Here is a 17,111-nt window from a genome sequence, read left to right on the forward strand (position 1 = left end):
GCACGCACCCTCAGGGTCCAGGAGCCGGGTCACGCCCAGGTCCCGCTCTGCCACGGAGAAGGCCTGGTCTAGGTTCTCCAGGTTGGTCTGACGATACACCTTGCTCATGTCGATGAGCATGGGCCTGTGGGCAAAGGGGCGGGTGGGACACTGAGGCACCCACGGTAGGTCAGCACAGATGGGCACAGAGGGACAGAGTCCTCCACCTGCAAACAGGGAACCCCGACCCCACGCTCACCCTGAAAACTACAGCACCCGCCCACTAGTGCCCAGTACTGCCCACCTATGTGGCCCCGTGTAGGACGCTGTGAACTTTGGGCCTCGCCCCCGGGGGCTCAAGGGGCCTACAGTGGGCAGAGACACGGGGGGACACACCAAGCAGAGGGTACCAGTCGGCCCAGGGGTCCTGTGGCTGCCCTGTCCACCAGGCCCCGGGCCCTGGGTGGGAGCAGAGGTCCACTGAGGGCCATTCCCCCCGTGGTCTGGGCTCCCTGGCCCCTTCTGGGGCGGCCACGTGGAGCCTGAGACTCCCGGCTCTGAGAACCACTCGCCCACGGGCCATCCTGCTTCAAAGAAGCCACCGAAACTTCTGGAAAGGCCCCGGGCCGAGGAGGGAGGGACGTGGGTGGGGCTAGGCCTGCCAGCACCCTACCTGCGGGGTGGGCTGGGGCTGGCACCCATCCCCTGGGCAGCGGGTTCCAGTCTGTGGCAGATGCACCTCCTGCCACCGGCCCGGCCCTGACCTGTTTGGATTGCCCCAAGCCCCGGGGGGGCGGGGAGAGGACAGCTCATGTACCTGTGCCGGTGAATGATGGCGTTGAAGAGGCGACCGTCACGCCAGCTGGAAGTGAAGTTGTCACAGCGCAGGCCCTGGTAGCCCTCCACCATGCGCTGTGACCACAGCAGGAGCTTCTCCTTGGCCGTCATGTCCTCTGACTGCCCGCTCACCTGGATGTCCGAGATCTGCCCCGCGCAGTGGGCACGTGCTCAGCTGCGGCCGCGGGCCCTGCCGCCACCCATGGCCTCCCGTTGAAGTACACGGGAGCTGTCAGGCAGCCGAGGCACAGTGAGGCCTCCCGGGGTCCCTCCCACGTCAGGGGTGTCACGGGGACCCACGTCTCGGCGCTGCGGTGCAGGTCAGGGCCCCCTGTCCATGCTACCCTCACGTGGTGGGTACCCGGACGCCTCCCTGAGTCGAGGGGGGCTGGGCCACAGGGAGCAGCTGAGGGCCCCCGAGCTGGCCCAGCAGCCCCAGGCCTCGGAAAGGCCACCATGGGGGGGGGGGGGGTACACCAGCCCCTCTCTAGCTGCAGGAGGGGCCCGGGATGGCTGGCAGCCTGTCTGTCTGTCGGCCTGCCAGCCTATGTGACTCAGCTGCCGTGCCAGCCAGCCTCCCTGCCTGCTCAGCTCTTAGATTTGTGGCTTCCTGTGCGGACAGAGCAGGCAACGGGTGAGTCAGCCGGTGCACAGCACGCTTCTCCCCAGTCCTCCCAGGGCGGGAGGCTGCAGCACACAGAGGACGCATTCCTCTGCAGGGAGGCTCTTCGGGCCCTGCCCAGCTGGGGCCAGAGGGCACCGTACAGCAGGCCCCAAAAGCCCTGGGCCCTCAGGCCACGGAGACTGTGCAGGGCCGGGGCTGGCGGGAAGGTTCCGCGGTGCCAGGACGCCAGGGGCCCCGGCTCGGGGGCCGCACACTCAGTCAGACGCTGGCCAGTCCCGGAGGCCCTACCTGGAAGTGCAGGATGATTGTCCAGATCAGGCCAAGGGTCAGCTTGGGGTTGCCATCCGCGATGTCATCATTCCTGATGTTCACCAACTTCACCTGCGGGCAAACGAGGCTCAGTCGTACCAGTGGGCAGCCGGGGAGGGGGGTCGGGGCCAGCAGCCAGGTGGGCAGTCTCACCTGGCGGTGTCGGAGGTAGTCCAGGGCGATCTGAACGTTCTGCAGCTTATGGAAGCGCATCCTGCCCTTCTCCCGGGGCTGTGAGAAGAGGCGCAGCCAATCAGCGGCCCCCCCCAGAGCACGGGCACCGTCCGCCCGCCAGCAGCAGCCCCAGCCTGCCCTCAGAACCCCCACGGCCTCTGCGCTAACCCGACTGCGGGTCTTCCCCCAGGTGGGCGGCAGCCCTGCCCATGCCCCCAGTTCCCCTCACCCTCCCCAGCCAGAGAAGGGAGGCCGCTGGCCCAGGGGCCAGGCCCAGCAGGGGCTTTGGAAGTCCGGCAGCCAGGCTCAGGCTGTAGGGAGGAAGGAAGGGGTGGGAGGGGACAGGAGCCAGGAAGCCGCGGGTGGAGGGCAATGGCACTGGGGGAGGGGTCCTCCTGGATGGCGTGGCGGCCCCGCTGGGTCCCAGGCCCAGCCCCGGGCACTGCAACAGGCAGGACATCAGGCAGCCGGCCACCTGCCCAAGCGCCAGGCACGGGCCGAGCCAGACTGGCCACCAGCCCCAGGTGAGCTGGGCTCCCGGTCTCGGGGAGCCCACGCGCTGCCTCAACCAGCACGCGCAACCACTCACCAGGCGCGAGCTCCTGATTACGTCCCGCTCTCTTGGCTGCCCGGCCAGAGCAGGGCATAGGGTAAAGGGCAGAGGCCAAGGTTCACAGTCCAAGCAGCAGAGAAACCAAAGCAGAGCAGAGGGTGAGGTTACTGGGTCAGGGCCTGACACGAAGAGCAGGAGGGTCGGGAGCCCTCGCACGGGGGTCGGGGCCACTCCCAGGCTGGGCCCAGCACTCCAGGGGCCTAGGCCAGGCTGGACGCGGAGTGGGCGTGTGGGAAAGGCCCCAGTGCAGGAAGGCAGGCGGGGGTGTCCAGGTGAAAGGCAGGCGGGGCCCCAGAGGGGGCAGGTGGGCGGGCACACGCACCAGGCTGTCCCCCGAGAGCACCTCCAGCAGGGAGATGAGGTTGTGGCCATCGCGGAGGTCTTCATACAGGTCACTGATGTGTCTCTGGGCCTGTGGGGACAGAGGTACTGGGCTGCGGCGCAGCCCCCACGGCCACCCACGGGCCCTGGCCGGGGGCGGGCACAGACCCCACCACATATCCCACGTCCACGGAGCACCTACCTCTGCCCTCCAGTGCTACGGGAGAGCAGGAGGCCGAGAAAGAGGAGGAGGAGGAAGAAGAAGGGAAGAAGAGACAGGAGCAGCGTGAGGAGGCAGGGAGAAGAGAAAAGAACAGGTTTCAGAGAGGAGAGCTGAGCCCCAGGCCAGCAGTGGGCAGCCCTTGCTCTGGCGCGGGGCCGGGGCACCCCCCTTCACCCCCACCCACGCGGCTCTGCCTGCGGCCACGCACACGCGCACCACCAACCTTGATGAGGTGTTTGTTCACCCACTTGGTGAAGGTTTTCTTCTGCACACGATCCCGTTCATCTGGGGGAGACAAAGCCAGGTTACCCGGGGCCCGGGAGGACCCGCAGGGGCCGGGGTGACTGCCAGGCAGACACGGCGGGGGCAGCCCCCGACGACCTGCAGCCTCCAGAGCACCCACAGGAGGCCGCGGGGGGGGCTGGGGGCGCCGTCGAGTCCCTGTGGAGATGGGAGGGTCCGGAGCTGGAGGCGCCCCGAGAGCCCAGAGGGCAAGTCCTGGCCGGCCCCACCCCACACGCGCCACCTCCGGAGACCTGGGCAGAAGGTTCCCAGCCTGGACCCAGGACCGGCCAGGGTGGCCGAGGGGAAGGCAGACCCCCCAACAGGGCAGTGGGCGTCCCACCCAAGCAGCCCTATAGTTGGGGCTGGCGCCAGCCTTGCCCAGGGCCACCCCTCCCCCAGCTCTGCACCTGGGCCTCAGCCTGCTCCCTACTCTCGGCCCCTCCAGGGTCCCCAGTCCGTGCCAGGCTTCCTGCAGCTTCCTGCGGCGCGGCAGGAACTGGGCGCTCCCCCAGCTCGCCTGCCCTGCCCTGCCCTGCCCGGCCGAGGGGAGCGCCCACTACCTTTCTTGCCCTCCGAGGCCCTGAGTACAGCCAGGTACAGGTTGTCCTCCGAGCTGGTCCTCTTGGGCCCCAGGCCCTCGGGCTCGGGCACGCGGAGCCGGCGCTGAGACATGCTGCCCCAGGTGTGGGCTGGCGGCCTTGTGGCACAGGCGACTCCGGCGCCTGCACGGGACTCGCTCTTGCTCGCCCGCTCCAAGAGGAGTTGGCCAGGCCACTCCCGGCCCGGACTCCCTGGCGCTGTCCCCGCCCCGGCCCCACCCGCCCTGCCACCCTCCCGAAGGAGGCGGCCCCGCCCCCAGGGCCACACCCGCGGCCCCACAGAAACAGGAAACCCCGGGCTTTCCTCACCCACCCGGCCCGCCACAGTCCCAGGGGGACACCCAGGGGCGCGAGGGGACCCGGCACGCCGGCAGCGACAGGAGCTGAGGGACTGCTGGCTCGGGGGAGCAGAGACCATCTTTTCCCCACAGCCCTGGCAACGCCACCCCCTCACGGACCCGTGCCCCGGTGCCCCGGCCCCCTGCCCGGGGGCCACCTTGGCCCTGTGCTGGCCTGGCCCCGGGGGCTGCCCCCATCCCTGCGAGCAGTGCCCCCCCCCACCAGCAGTGCCCCCGTCGGAGGCAGAGCTGGCAGGAGCCGCACATAGCTGAGCGCTGACTCATCGGGCAGGCCCGCCCAGCGCCAGTCTGCAGGAGGACCTCGGGGCGGGCGCTGGGGGGAGGTGTACAGGGGGCAGTGGGGAGCACGGGGTGCAGGGGGCGGCCAGTGAGTCACGGCTGGGGAGGGTCCTAAGTGCAGTGACTCACAGGAAAGGAAGCCACACCTGGGGCCTGTGCGCAGTTGGGCGGGGCTCTCCGATAACAGCTCCTGGGGGCTGTAAAGGTGGGGGGGCAGAGGGTGCAGGGGTGCCGTCGGGCTCCCTCCCGCCCAGGGCCGTCACTGGGACTGCCCCAGCCGCCCAAATAGCCGCAAGAATTTTCCAGTCAGAGCATCTGGCTTGATGTGATCCAGCTGTGAGCCGCTGACCCCCTACCCTGAGCCTCCCGCCGGCGTTCCGGGAAAAGCTCGCCCCACCCCGTCCGTGCTGCCCCTCCGTGGCCACGGGAGGGCACCCTAACACCACGGGGTAACGGGCGCTCAGGCCCGGCCGGCCACAGCCCACTGCCCCCCACATTTGGTGACAGGCAGACCACCGGGCTGGCGGTGGACACTGTGAGCTGAACCTGACTAGAGACGCAGGAGACCCCACGCCCTCCTGCAGGGCCTGGGGACGGGAGGTGACCTGAGGAGGCAACCTGGGAGGCTTGGCTCAGCCTGGCTCAGCAGTCCCCAGCATCCCACCACACGTCCTCAGCTCTTCACCTTCCCCAAGCCCTCCGACATCCCAAATCTGACGCCCACGGCCCCCCCACTGCCAGTCCTCAGGTCAGGAAGCCTGGCACCCAGAGTCTTAGAAGCCTGGGTCTTAGAAGCCTGTATTGAACACCTGCCCCCGGCACCCTCTGGGCTGGCCCTGCACCAACGGGGAGGTGGGGCCCCTCCTGGTGAGGAGCACAGCTAACTCAGGCCCCTGGCAGCGGGCCAGCACGTGGACGCGGGGACTTCTAGGACAAGCAGCAGCCAGGGCCCGAGTGACACTGGGTGAACCCCCATCCCAGGCCCGGCTTTCTGCCACTCGAGGTCTCCACGGATGCCGGGCCCCCAGGGAAGGGGAAGCGTCCTGCCTCTGGTGCCTCCTTCCTGGGAGCAACTCCTGTCCCTTGGCCTCCAAAGTCTTCTCCTCCCAGCCTGGCCGGCCTGGCCCTGCCCCCGGGGCCGTAGATTAGATTGCCCCATCCCTGGTCCCTGAGATTCAGACCCTGAAACAACAGGCAACCTCGCCCAGGCTGGCGCAGCCCGAGTGCCCTCACTGGCTGGACGGCCTCCAGCGCGACCGCATACGCGGTCGCCCCCCTCGCCCCTGCACCGGGGGTCCTGCACGTCTGCTTGACCCTTTACTGTCCAAGGCACGATTTTCTGCCGCAGCCAGTGTCCCCTAGAGCTGCCCACGACCCTCTGAGGCGTATCATCGTGTCCCTCTACAGATGTGCAGACTACGGTTGGAGTTCCCACGGCCAGTGGACGCTCCTGGGATGGGAGCCCTACAGCGAGGGTGGCGGAGGCCACGGAGGGCAGCAGGGAGGCTGAAGGCCTAGCGCACAGCCTCGCCCCGCCTGTTCCCCGCCTCCCCGCCTCCTCCGTCCAGGCCCCCGCCCACCTGCCCATCCCCCTCGGCAGATAAGGAACCCGCGGGCAGCCGCCTTCCTGCCCAGGTGTTTCCGGAGCAACGCGGGGTGGGGTTGCACCTGGTGCCCCCCCCAGCCCCCGCAGCCGCACCCACCTGCGCAGCACAGCTGCCCATACAGGTAGCCCCGGCGGGCCCGCTCGCAGCCCCCGTCCAGCCAGCATGGCCGCTCCAGCAGCACCTCCCGCAGCGCGAAGGCGCCGCCCGCCCGCCTGGTGCCCGCCGCCGCCATAGCCTGGGCGCCACGAGCAAGGAGGACGGCGGCGACCTCTGCCCTGGGCCCACGCCCGCCAGGCTGCGGGGCGGTGCCACCGGCGAGGAACCTGCCCCACCCGCCCAGCACCGGGAGGCCGCGCCCCTACTCGGGAGGGAGGACCCCGCGGCCCGGGGAGGCTCAGGGAGGCCCGGGGCCTGGGAACGCGGGGGAGCCTCAGGGCGCCCAGGAGTCGGGAACCCGCCCTCCAGGCCCCCGAGGGGCCAATGCTCCGGGGAGCACCGGGGCTGCCCCTTACCCACGTGGGGACAGGGCCACCCACCGAGGGGGGAGAAGCGGCGGCCCCATGCGTTTTATTGGACGCCCCCGCAGCTGAGTCACCCGGCTCCCCAGTCCCCAAAGCCACGCCTAGAAGCCCCATCCTGACTCAGCCCCTGGGTCCAGCGGCTCTGGTTCCCAGGCTGAGACCGCGCAGACCCTCCAGGCTCGGCACTGGCCACCCTCGCGGCGGGCGCGCCTCTGCAAGGTGGGCGCACCCACTCTACATCCTGGGAGCCCAGGTCCCAGGGCCCCACCTGGCTCCATTCACTGGAGGAGACAGGCCCCACCCTCTCCTGGGCTGGGCTGTCGCCCAGAGCCGGTGACTTTGAGCCGTGGATAGGCCGGCTAGGCCGCCTGCCCCCACGGCAGTCCTGGGCCTGGGCCGAGGGCACTGAGGCCCAGCCCCTCCTCAGTCCAGGGCAAGAGCCTCTCCCAAGACCTGCCCCAGGACACCAGCCCTGCACCTGCCCTACACCTGCCAGCTGTGGTTTCTGTGTTGACAGTCCCTGGTGCTGGCAGCTAGGGAGAGGCCTCCACTTGCCGCGGGGGGTGGGCTCTGCTGTAACTGCTCCTGGCCCTGGTCTGGAGCCACCTGCCCCGGCCTGCTCTCCACCCACCTGCCCAGGACAGGGCTCCAGGCTGAGGGAACCACACTGAACCTTGGCCCTACCCCAGGGAAACCGACAGGGTCTTCATGCAGGATGGGGGGGGGGGGGGCTCCGCTCTCCAACTGTGTGCTGGTGCTTAGCCCTGGGACAGGAAAGGGAGGGCACAGGGAAGTCCTGAAGTGGGAAGGAGGCGGCCCCTCACCCCGCCCCGCCTCCAGCCACCAGGCAGGGGCGGTGGCTGGAGACCGCAGCCCGGCTCGGCCAGGTGGTAGCTGCCAGAGGCGCTTACCTTGCACATCCTGCACCCGCCAGCGCCCCCTGCGCCAGTGCCACACGGCGGCCAGGGTAACGACATGGCCCACGACCACCAGTGAAGGAAACAGGCTGCCCGAGGGCTCCATGGCTCTGGGGCTGCAGGCGGCGGGCAGAGCAGGGGAAGCCGCCCTTCGGAACCGGCTGCCAGCGACCGGTGGATTCCTCCCTTCCCGGCCTGGAAGGCGGGTGTGGAGGGGGGGCGCCCCAGGACCCGGGACCGCCCAGCCTGCAAGACCGCCCTGCCGCACCGGCTGCCTGGCGCCCCGGGGACTAGTCCTGGCCCCGGCACCAACTGTGCTCCTGCCCGCCTCCTCTCCCTCCTCCCTCTCGGCCACTCGGCCACTCGGAGCTCCCCACCCACCTCCCGCTGCACCCTGTTCAGCTGTCCCTACGCAGAGCCAGCACGCTCAAGGTTAGCTGGAGCCTTAACCCCTGCTTACCCGCAGCCACACCCGCCGGGAGGAGGGGCCTTAGTGACGCACAGCCTGCCCCCCCCAGCACAGCCTGGGCCTGGGCACCCCCTGCCTCCCCGGGAGGTGACTGCGGTGTCCTAGTACCCCACTCTGCCTCCAAGAAGCCCTCTGGTGACAGCTGCCAGGCACCCGGGGGGTGGGGGGGAGATGCCAGCGCCCCAGCCCCCACCGGACCCTCAGGCTTGTAGCTGACCCAACCACCCTTGATGACAAGCACCCCCCCAGAGCCCCCAGACCCCATGTGGGATGGCGAACAGGAACAGGGTTGAAGGGAGGGCGGGGTGATGGCCTGGGAGGGCAGGGTGTGCGCAGGGAAGTGAGGACAGAGCCTCCTGCCCGCTGCCGCCCCCAGGGCCCCCTGTGGGCTCTCACCTACCCGGCACGATCTTCATTAGGGACAGCGGCGGGGGCCCACAGGGCAGACAGGGAGCAGGAGCAGGCTGCGGGAGGGTCACAGACCCTTCTGAGGTGGCCGCGAGCCCCGCGGTGGCGGTGGCGGTGGGAGGAGGGCACGGCTGGCGGAGCCGCTGTCAGCAGCAGTGCCTGTGTCCATGGGGGAGGGGAGGGGTGGGCAGGGGGCCGGGGGGGGGGGATATAAATATCTGAGGAGGGCAAGCAAGGCCCGTCATTTGTCCAGACTTAGAACATGACGTGCAGAGCTAGGGCACTGGGGCCCAGGCCCTCGCTGGAGTCCAGTGTGGCTGGGCGGCGCCACCCGACACTCCCCCCCAGGCTCCTACCCATGATTCTAATAATAAGAAGCCACCTGGCGTCAGAATCCACCTCGGAAAAAGGCCTAGCACTGACATTGAAGCTTGGGGGGCTCGTGTCCCACGGGAGGAGATGCAGCCCCTGCCCTGCCCACCCTGCCCGCCCTGCCGGCCACTCAGGGTGCAGGAGGTAGTGGGGCTGCACTCGGGGAAGGCCACAAGGGCAAGGGGAACTTGGCTCCCTTTCTCCCAGAGGGCCCCACACAAGTCACTCAACACAACACCTGGCCCAGGGGAGACAGAATAGCTCCCCAAGGTCACAGCACTAGCCAGGCATCCAGGTTGCCCCAAACCGGGCTGAGCCACGTGAACACTTGCCAGCCCCCCCAGCACAGGGCTGTAGGGCCCTGCCCCAGGCTGTTCCCAGGCCTGCCCTGGCCCCACCCCAGAACCCCCAGCAGCCTTTGGTGTGCAGGAGGCCTGGGGCTGGCGGCCTGTAGATCCCATCCTGGAGACCCAGACCTCAGGGTGGCCGGAGACAGGACGTGGGGAGGGCTCACCGTACTCCCCCTCTGCTCCCAGGCACCCTCAGGCCCCGGCAGACAAAGAGTTAAGGGCCAGAGGGAAGGATTTATATCCTATTTTGTAGCATTTCCTGTGTGTGAAGCACCATTGTATTTCAATCTCAGAGAGCCCGGTCCCTTGTGCTATCCTCTGGGCGCTGCAGATGAGGAGCCCAGGAAAGGGACGGGCTTGCCTCTGGCCACACGAGGCTGTACTCTGAGCCCAGGCAGTGTCTGGCACATGTGGTCACCCTGCAGCAAAGCACAGCAGACCACGCTCGGCCTCTGATGCTGGGGACAAGGCAGCTGGGGACAAGGCAATGTGGTCGATGGGGGAGACCAGGAGTTATGAACTCAGGGCCTGGGGCCCCAAACCTCCAGCTGGCCAATCCCACATTTCAGAAGCTCATGGGTGAGAAATGGCCTGGGGTAGCTGGCTCTGACCAAAGCCTCAGAGGAGCCCGGGACTCACCAGTCAGTGGGAGGCCAGCTCCATCAGGCTAGGGGGCCCCTCCAGGGCAGCGCAGCCCCCCACCGCCCACCTGGGGCAGGGCCTTTCCCCTCCAGATGCCTCCGGCCATCCTCATGGCCATCCCCACGCCAGACACCGCCCGGGCAGCTCTGAGACAGAGCCCAGCTCATCCCTGCATCTCTGCCTGCTGGCATCCCAGGCAGGCACTGCCAGCGCCCCGGGCCCCAGCCACAGGCTGCCCGCCTGGAGCCCATCCGCCCCGCAGCCCGCCGGGCACCGCCTACCTTGGCCCAGCTGGATCAGCTCCTCCATGCTGTACCTGTCCATGGCGACCGGCGGGAGGAAAGGCAGGGACGGCAGGAAGGAGGGAAGGGTGGGAGGCAGAGGGAGGGCTCACTCAGGCCCTGGCCTCCCCACCCAGCCCCGGGAGCTGTGACTCCTCCTCATGGCCACCCCTTAGTGAGCCGAGCGGAGCCGAAGCAGCAGAGCTGAAGCCCGCTGGACCGACGGGTCCAACCAGCCCAGGTGGTACAGAGTACAGGTCCTGCCCCAAATCCCCGAGCCTCAGTGCAGCGCACAGGGCCCGCCAGTCCTGCCGAGGGATGCCTGCCCTGCCCTGCCCACGGGCCCACCCCTCCCCGCCATCCTCATCCGTCCCCCCAGCACAGACCCCACAGCCGGCTCAGCCCCAGCCCACGGGCTCTGCCCTCCTCCATGCATCTTCCCACCCCACCAAAGAGGCCCGGGGCAGGGGCAAACCTAATCCTGCCACAACCCGGCTCCGAGGACCCGCCGAGTCGTACGCACACCCCAGCCAACGTGCACAGGTGCAGACACAAAGCTAGTGACTGTTGCAGAGACCCAGCCCAGCGCGTGGCACTACGTGGCCATGAAAAAGAGCAAGGTAGCTGTGCATGCTGGGCCCGGGCTCCCTCTGGGTCGCGCGTGCCACACGGGAAGTCCAGGGACATGGCGGGGTGGGCAGCAGCCAGTCCCCAAGGCCACCTGTGCGGCCGCAGGAGCACCCCCGCTGTGGAGCGCGGCCGGGGCAAGGCAATGCTGTTTGGAAAGTACCTGAAGTTCACATACGAGAGCCTCTGCACCACAGAAAGCAAACCCGAGCCCCCCGCAGCTGCAGCCCCAAGGCCTGGACCCCGCCCTGTGGCCCCCCCCTGCAGCCGCTGCTGCCACCGCCCCTCAGCCCTTGGGGCCTCCCTGGTGGCCCCTAAAGCCACGTCTGGCTGCCTCGGTCCTCAGCCAGTCCATCCCCAGATGTGGGGGCTTCCCTGCCAGGCCGGGGCTGAACGAGCAGCAGAGGGCCTCCCCGCAGCTGAGCAGGCCCCAGGGCTCACGGGTGGGAACAACATAGTGAGGCACCCAGCACCCCGCGGCATCCACGGGCCAGGGCCAACGGGCGCAGGCGACCCACTGGCCGAGGCCATTCGGGTGGTCGGTGCCTCGGCTCCACACGCGGCTGCCGCCGCCCTTCTAGCAGCTGATGGGGGCACAGGGCTGGGCAGTTAGGAGTCTGCATGGTGGTACTTTCAGACCCTGAGAAGTCGGCGATCCCAGGCGCAGCCTGAGTGTGCAGCCATCACCACCCCACGGCCCAGGATGTGCCTGCACCGTAGCCGGCCCCCAGCATGCTCTAGGCGCCCCCAGTTAGGGTGGCCCCCGGGGCCTGCGCTCGGCCCTTGGGGAGCCCACACCCGCAGGGCTGACTCAGCCTGGAGCTGGAGTTCATTTCCTGTTGGAAACTCTGAGCTGCTGCCTGTGGCTGCGGCTGGGAGGGAACACTGAGTCACCTCCGTCGGGGCTGGGGGTGCCCTCCGCTCTGCCCACTGCGGCCACACCCAGTCCCCCGCCTGGCCCTGCTACCATCTGCCCGCCCAGCCTGGCCACAGACAAGGAAGGAAGGAGAGGAAAGGAACGAGGAGCTCACGCTCACCACACCCACGATCCAAGAGGGGGAGAGGGAAGGAGCCCCGGTGGCAAGGGCAGCAGGCCCCCCGGGCTGGGACTTGGCCCCTGGATGCTAGTCAATGGCCCATTGGCCAGAGTTTGGGGAGGCCAAGCATCCCATCCAAGGCCCCGGGGAGAGCCCACAGTCCACCCCTCTACCCCACCCCCTCGCTGATCCTCCCCCATGGGCTCCCATGGCACAGCCCCAGGGGGTCTGGCCCAGACCACACTGGAACCGGGGCTCCCACTCAGACCCTTGGGCCTGCACCTCGGCCCCTGGCCAGCCTCATGCCAGGCCCCCTTCCCAGAGCCTCAGAAACCAAGCTCCTCCCCAGGTGACAGGACATTGAGAAGAAAACAGGAGTGGAGCCTGACTCTGTGGGGGACCAGGGCCACCCCAAGTCAGCACCAAGGCCAGTGAGCTCTGAAAGTACCTGTGTGAGCCTCGAGCTACGTGGGACATGAGGGTCCTGCCAGCACAGCTGCTTAGGGGCAGAGGGAGGGATGACACAGAGGAAGGCACCTCAAGGGGTCGCTTGGCAACCCCTGGGACCCACCTTCCACCATCTGCCCAGACCAGGACTGGGCCCAGCACCCACCATATCCTGGCCTCTGATCTACTGACCATGCTCCTGCCTGGGGTCTGCTCTTCTTCCCCAACCCAGGGCCGCCCCCTAGGCCATCCCCAACCCCTCGCCAGCCAAGCTCCCAGGCACATAGCACATCACCAAAACACGGGGGTAGATGTCACCCCCACTGGACAGTACCAAGGCTCAGAAAGGTCAGGCAGTTCGCCTGCGCCGCGCTACTAGAGAGCGGACACCTGCCCTCACCCCGTTCCACTCTGGCACCTCCTCTGCACGCTACCACCTCCTGCAGAGAGGGCCTAGGGGCAGGCAGGCCACAGGGATGTGACCCACCAATGGCCAAAGGCAGTGCTGGGGACAGCAACTAGCTGGAGTGGGGCAGGGCTGTGCTGACAGCTGCTCCTGCCAGTCCAGGCCCTGCAAGCCCCACCCCTGGCCCCAGGGGGAGCCTGGAGATGGCCTGGCTGCGGCCCATGGGCTTCTCTTTGGCCTACCCACCCAAGGTCCTCAAGCCAGGAGGAGGAGCCACATGGGCCCAATACCAGAGCGCCCGGCACCCTCAGGCAGAGAGAGCACCACCTGCTGGCGTGAGCCGAGTCCCCACGTGGGTGCTGCTGACCCCAGTCCACCAGGCCTGGGCCCAGGCACCCCCTTCCGGTCCCCCAGGGCTAGGGCCAGGATGCAGCTGACCTGTGGCTGGGGCAGGCTTCGGGCCAGGCCTCGCCAGGTTCCCCGGGGTGGTAGCAGGCACCACAGGGGGCTCAGATGCTCCCTCCTCAGGCTCCTTCCGACGGTAGACCCGCCGCTCCTCATGGGCAGGGTCCTCAGTTGGCACCGGCCCCCACTTTGGCGGGCAGCTCAGAGGACCCTGCACAGACTGCACGTGGGGGATGCGGCGCGCGGGCATCACCATGGCGACAGGGCGGCGCACGCGCTGCAGAGAGGCAGGCACGATCTCCGGCGGCAGGTGCAGGTACTGGCGTAGGTGGGCGATGCCCTCATTGGTGAGGTACCAGTAGAAGTGGCGCCAGGCGAAGGTCTCTCGCACCAGGCCCCGGGCCCGCAGGGAGGCCATGGCGCGCATGACCTGCAGGTTGGTGACGCCAGGGACGTGAGGGTGCAGGCTGCGGGGCCGCCGATCCTTCTTTGCCACCATGACGCCTTCTCGGAAGAGCACCTCGTAGACGGCCCGCAGCTGGTCCCGCGGCATGAGCATCCCCGCCACCATGGCTGCTGGAGCCCGGGCGGGCGGCGCGGGAGCCTTGGGCGGCAGCGCAGCAGGGGCCCTGAGCTCGGGGGTGCGGGCTCCAGGCCTCGCAGTCCAAGCCCTCGCAGTCCGGCCCTGGCGCCCTGGCTCGGCGAGATCCTGGCGGGCACTGCCTCCTAACCCCGCCTGCGCGAGCCTCCCGCCACCGCCCTCCGCCCGCGCCGGCCGGCCCCCTCTGACTCAGCAGCCCCGCGCCCCTCCCACCGCGGCGGCGGCCCCTCGCACAGTGGGGGGGCCTCGCAGAGTCGGGGCCCCAGGTCCGGCTCCACCCCGCGGCCCCCTCCCTTCCCGCCGGAGCTCCCACGTCAGGAATGACATCAGTTTCTAAACACCTCCTCCAAGATCCCTCGGACTAGGGAAGGGAGTCCCGTAGTAGCTGTGGACCCAGAACCTAAAAAGGTGGCGGAATGGGCAGGAGGGAAGCGGGAAGCAGGACAGGAGGGGTCCTCAGGCTGGGGACCCAAGTCAGGGGTGTGCTCTCAGGGTTTCAGGGAGTTACAGGATCTGAAGGCAAATGCTCGGCTGTCTGGGGCGGGGTGGGATGGGGTGGCACTGGATGTCCAGGGCAGAGCTGGGGTCCTGGGGTGGGGGCAGAAATATGGGGGGTCTTGGAGAGAAGTCTGAGGGGGAATGGCAGGGGCAGCTGTTATGGCACATGGACAGGCAGGCTTCGGACACCACTGGCTGCTGTCCATCAAACAGGAAAAGGGACAGAGCCCCCCTCTGAATGCCAGGCCCAAGACCGGAGCCACCCTATTTGACACCCCCCATACCAAGCCAGATCAAGGGGGACGCAGGAACACAGAGTCTGCTGGGAGGGACCCCAAAACACTCTGAGGAGGGCACAGAGTAGGGGGCTCTGAGCAGAGCCCTCATCCATCCCAACCCCCGGGGCCAGCTGTTGGAAGCCAGATACTCTCAGCTGCCGCAAAAAATCAAAGTCACCAAGTTCCTGCCACCCCAGGCAGGCCTGGTTCCCCTACTGCCACACAGACACCCTGCCCTGGAGGCCCGGAGTGTGCGCCTGTGGACTAGCTGGGCAGATGCAGGGCGAGCAGCATGAGTGGAGGAGGGCCAGGGGCCCAAGGACCACAGGCGCCTGCAGGTTCCACGTGAGACCACAGCCCGGCCTGGCCACACCCATCGCCTGGGTCACTTCCAGGATCCCACAGCATGGGATCCAACCGTGCATATCCTGCGGCCCCCCCCATTCCACCCAATACCCCAGCGTCCACGCAGTGCCGCCGGCGGCACCCGGATCTGGGCTCTCCCGCCCCCAAGCCGACACACCCATTCCCACAAGTGCAGCTAACCCGGGAACTGATTATAAATAAGGTGGGGGGGGGGGAGGATCCCGGGGTGGGAGGCGCCCCGGGCAGGCGGCCAACTGGCGGCGGATGGGGGCGAGTTTATGGGCAGTTGCCATGGTACCGCAGAGCCGGGCCACACATGCACACACGCGCGCGCACACTCATTAGACCCGCCCGCCCAGGGCCCCGGGCTGGCGGACCGGCGCTGGAAACTCAAGGCACAGCCAACGGTCCCGCGGCCCTTCCTTCTGCCCCCGCCGCTCCCCTGCAGCCAGGCGGGGCGGGGGGCAGGAAGCCGGCCAGCCCGTGAGGAGGGCGGCTCCAGGAGGACGCAGGGCTAGCTCGGGAGTGGACAGCGCCCACGCCCCTTCGGCCAGTAGCCGAAGGGCCGTGGCCTCGGGACTGCACCCTGGGGTTCAGGAGGTGGCCCGGCCCCACCCTGTGCCCCAAGCATGCCCAGTGTCCTCCCAGTGTCCTGGTGTCCCCCTGCCCTCCCTGCAGCCCCCTACTCCCCGCCGCCCTCCCTCCACGCGGACCCCAAACCTCCAGGCCGACATCCTGGTATGATGACTTCCCCCAGCCGACTCCCCACAGATCCCCAGCTGCCCCCAAACCAACCGATGCCCCCCAAGAGATTCCAGGCCACCCTCAAGGCCTCCCGAACACCTGGACCTAAGCTCTCTCCAGCAGGGCCGGCGTCCGCAGGAGGGGGCGGGGCCTGTAGGGAATACCCCCCCAGCACAGGCGCCCTGGGGAGTGGGGAGGAGCAGCTGCCCCCTGCTCGGCTCAGCTCCCCGTCCCCTCCGCGCCTGGGGGCCCCTCCCCCAAGCCCCAAGGCTGGAATGGTGCCCTTTCGTGCCCTGCCCACACCCTGCAGAGCCGCCGGAGAGGCCAAGGGGCGGGGGGCAGGGCGGCCTCCTCCCCTCACACTCGGGCCCTCCGGGGCCCTCCAGGTTTCCAGGGCAACCAGTCGGGGCCTGCGGGCAGCCCCCGGCCCCCCCCCACCCCAGAACAAAGAGCAGCAGTGTGGACTTGCCCGGGGCCAGCCCGCCCGGCGCCTCCCCACAGGGATGCCCAGGCCCAGCCTTCACGGTCGCGGGGCTGCGGGGCTGCGGAGCCGCACACCCCGGGACGCCCGCAGGGCCGCGGGCGGGCGGTGCTCGGCGAGAGGGGGAGGAGGCGGCGCCGGGAGCCAACTTTCACCCCGCCCCGGCCGGGCCCGCCCCGCCCCCGGCACTGCTGCGGACTGCGGGCTGCGGGCTGGGGCTGCGGGGCTGCAGGGCTGGGGCTGGGGGGCTGCGGGGCTGCAGGGCTGCGGGGCTGGGGCTGCAGGGCTGGGGCTGGGGGGCTGGGGGGCTGCGGGGCTGCAGGGCTGCGGGGCTGGGGCTGCTGGGCTGGGGCGGCTGCGGCTCCGGGCTGGGGCTCTGGGGCGGCTGCGGGAGCCGCACACCCGCCAGCCCGGCCCGACCGGGGGCAGCGCAGTAGCAGGCGCTGCAGAGGCCCGGGATCCCGCGCTCGCTCCGCGTCCCCGAGGCTCCCGTGCGCAGGGCTGCACCCGCCGGAGGTCACTGCCGGGCCCCCGCCCCCGGCCCCGGCCCCGGCCGCACCTTTGAGGGAGCTGATCTCCTGCTGGATAGCTCGGGACGGGTCCATGTCTCCGCCGCGGCCGAGGGCGGAGCGGCCGCCACGCGGAGTCCACCCCGCAGCACCCTGCCCCGGCCGGAGCCGCAGCCGGGGGCGGAGCCGGGGTGGGGCGGGGCTGGTCGGCTAGGGCGGGGCCTGCGCTGATCAATGCGCCACGCAGGGGTGCCCCACGCGAGCTCCCGCTGCACACCGCCCCTCCAGCCTCCGCCCCGTGGAGCGCCACCCTGCTAATTCCAGCCAGACGGCCGGCCTGCAGGCCGGATCCAGGTGCGCCCCGGTGTCCCACCCTCCCCACCCCACAGTGCCTGGGCTTGGCCTCTGTCACCCTGAGTGACCTTCGGGGTCGTTCCTGCACGTGGCTTCCCAGACCTCGAAGCCACGCCACTCACTCCTTGCAGAGGGTACCCACCCTGGGCACCCTGGTTGTGGAGGGCAGGCGGATCCCCCAGGGCAAG

General features: G+C 69.3%; 1 protein-coding gene across 29 annotated transcripts in view; it reads right to left on the minus strand.

The window, feature by feature from the left end:
* PLEC (plectin) overlaps positions 1-17,111 on the minus strand; it is a 54,234-nt gene that overhangs the window by 19,843 nt on the left and 17,280 nt on the right. For 3 of the 29 annotated variants that reach the window (XM_049093159.1, XM_049093158.1, XM_049093168.1), the window contains 8 exons: positions 3,305-3,366; positions 3,061-3,075; positions 2,860-2,949; positions 2,514-2,549; positions 1,904-1,981; positions 1,730-1,822; positions 797-963; positions 9-124 (listed from right to left, as the gene is read on the minus strand). In XM_049093159.1, coding sequence (XP_048949116.1) covers positions 9-124; positions 797-963; positions 1,730-1,822; positions 1,904-1,981; positions 2,514-2,549; positions 2,860-2,949; positions 3,061-3,075; positions 3,305-3,366 — 657 coding nt within the window. Of the gene's footprint in view, positions 1-8; positions 125-796; positions 964-1,729; positions 1,823-1,903; positions 1,982-2,513; positions 2,550-2,859; positions 2,950-3,060; positions 3,076-3,304; positions 3,367-3,926; positions 4,166-6,306; positions 6,487-7,642; positions 7,956-8,517; positions 8,678-10,170; positions 10,254-13,125; positions 13,809-16,619; positions 16,723-17,111 lie in introns of those variants that run through there. The other 26 variants (XM_049093160.1, XM_049093169.1, XM_049093161.1 and 23 more) reach the window with 24 other exon arrangements.

The sequence above is a fragment of the Canis lupus genome, chromosome 13 (assembly GCF_003254725.2).
Source record: "Canis lupus dingo isolate Sandy chromosome 13, ASM325472v2, whole genome shotgun sequence".
Taxonomy (NCBI): Eukaryota; Metazoa; Chordata; class Mammalia; order Carnivora; family Canidae; genus Canis; species Canis lupus.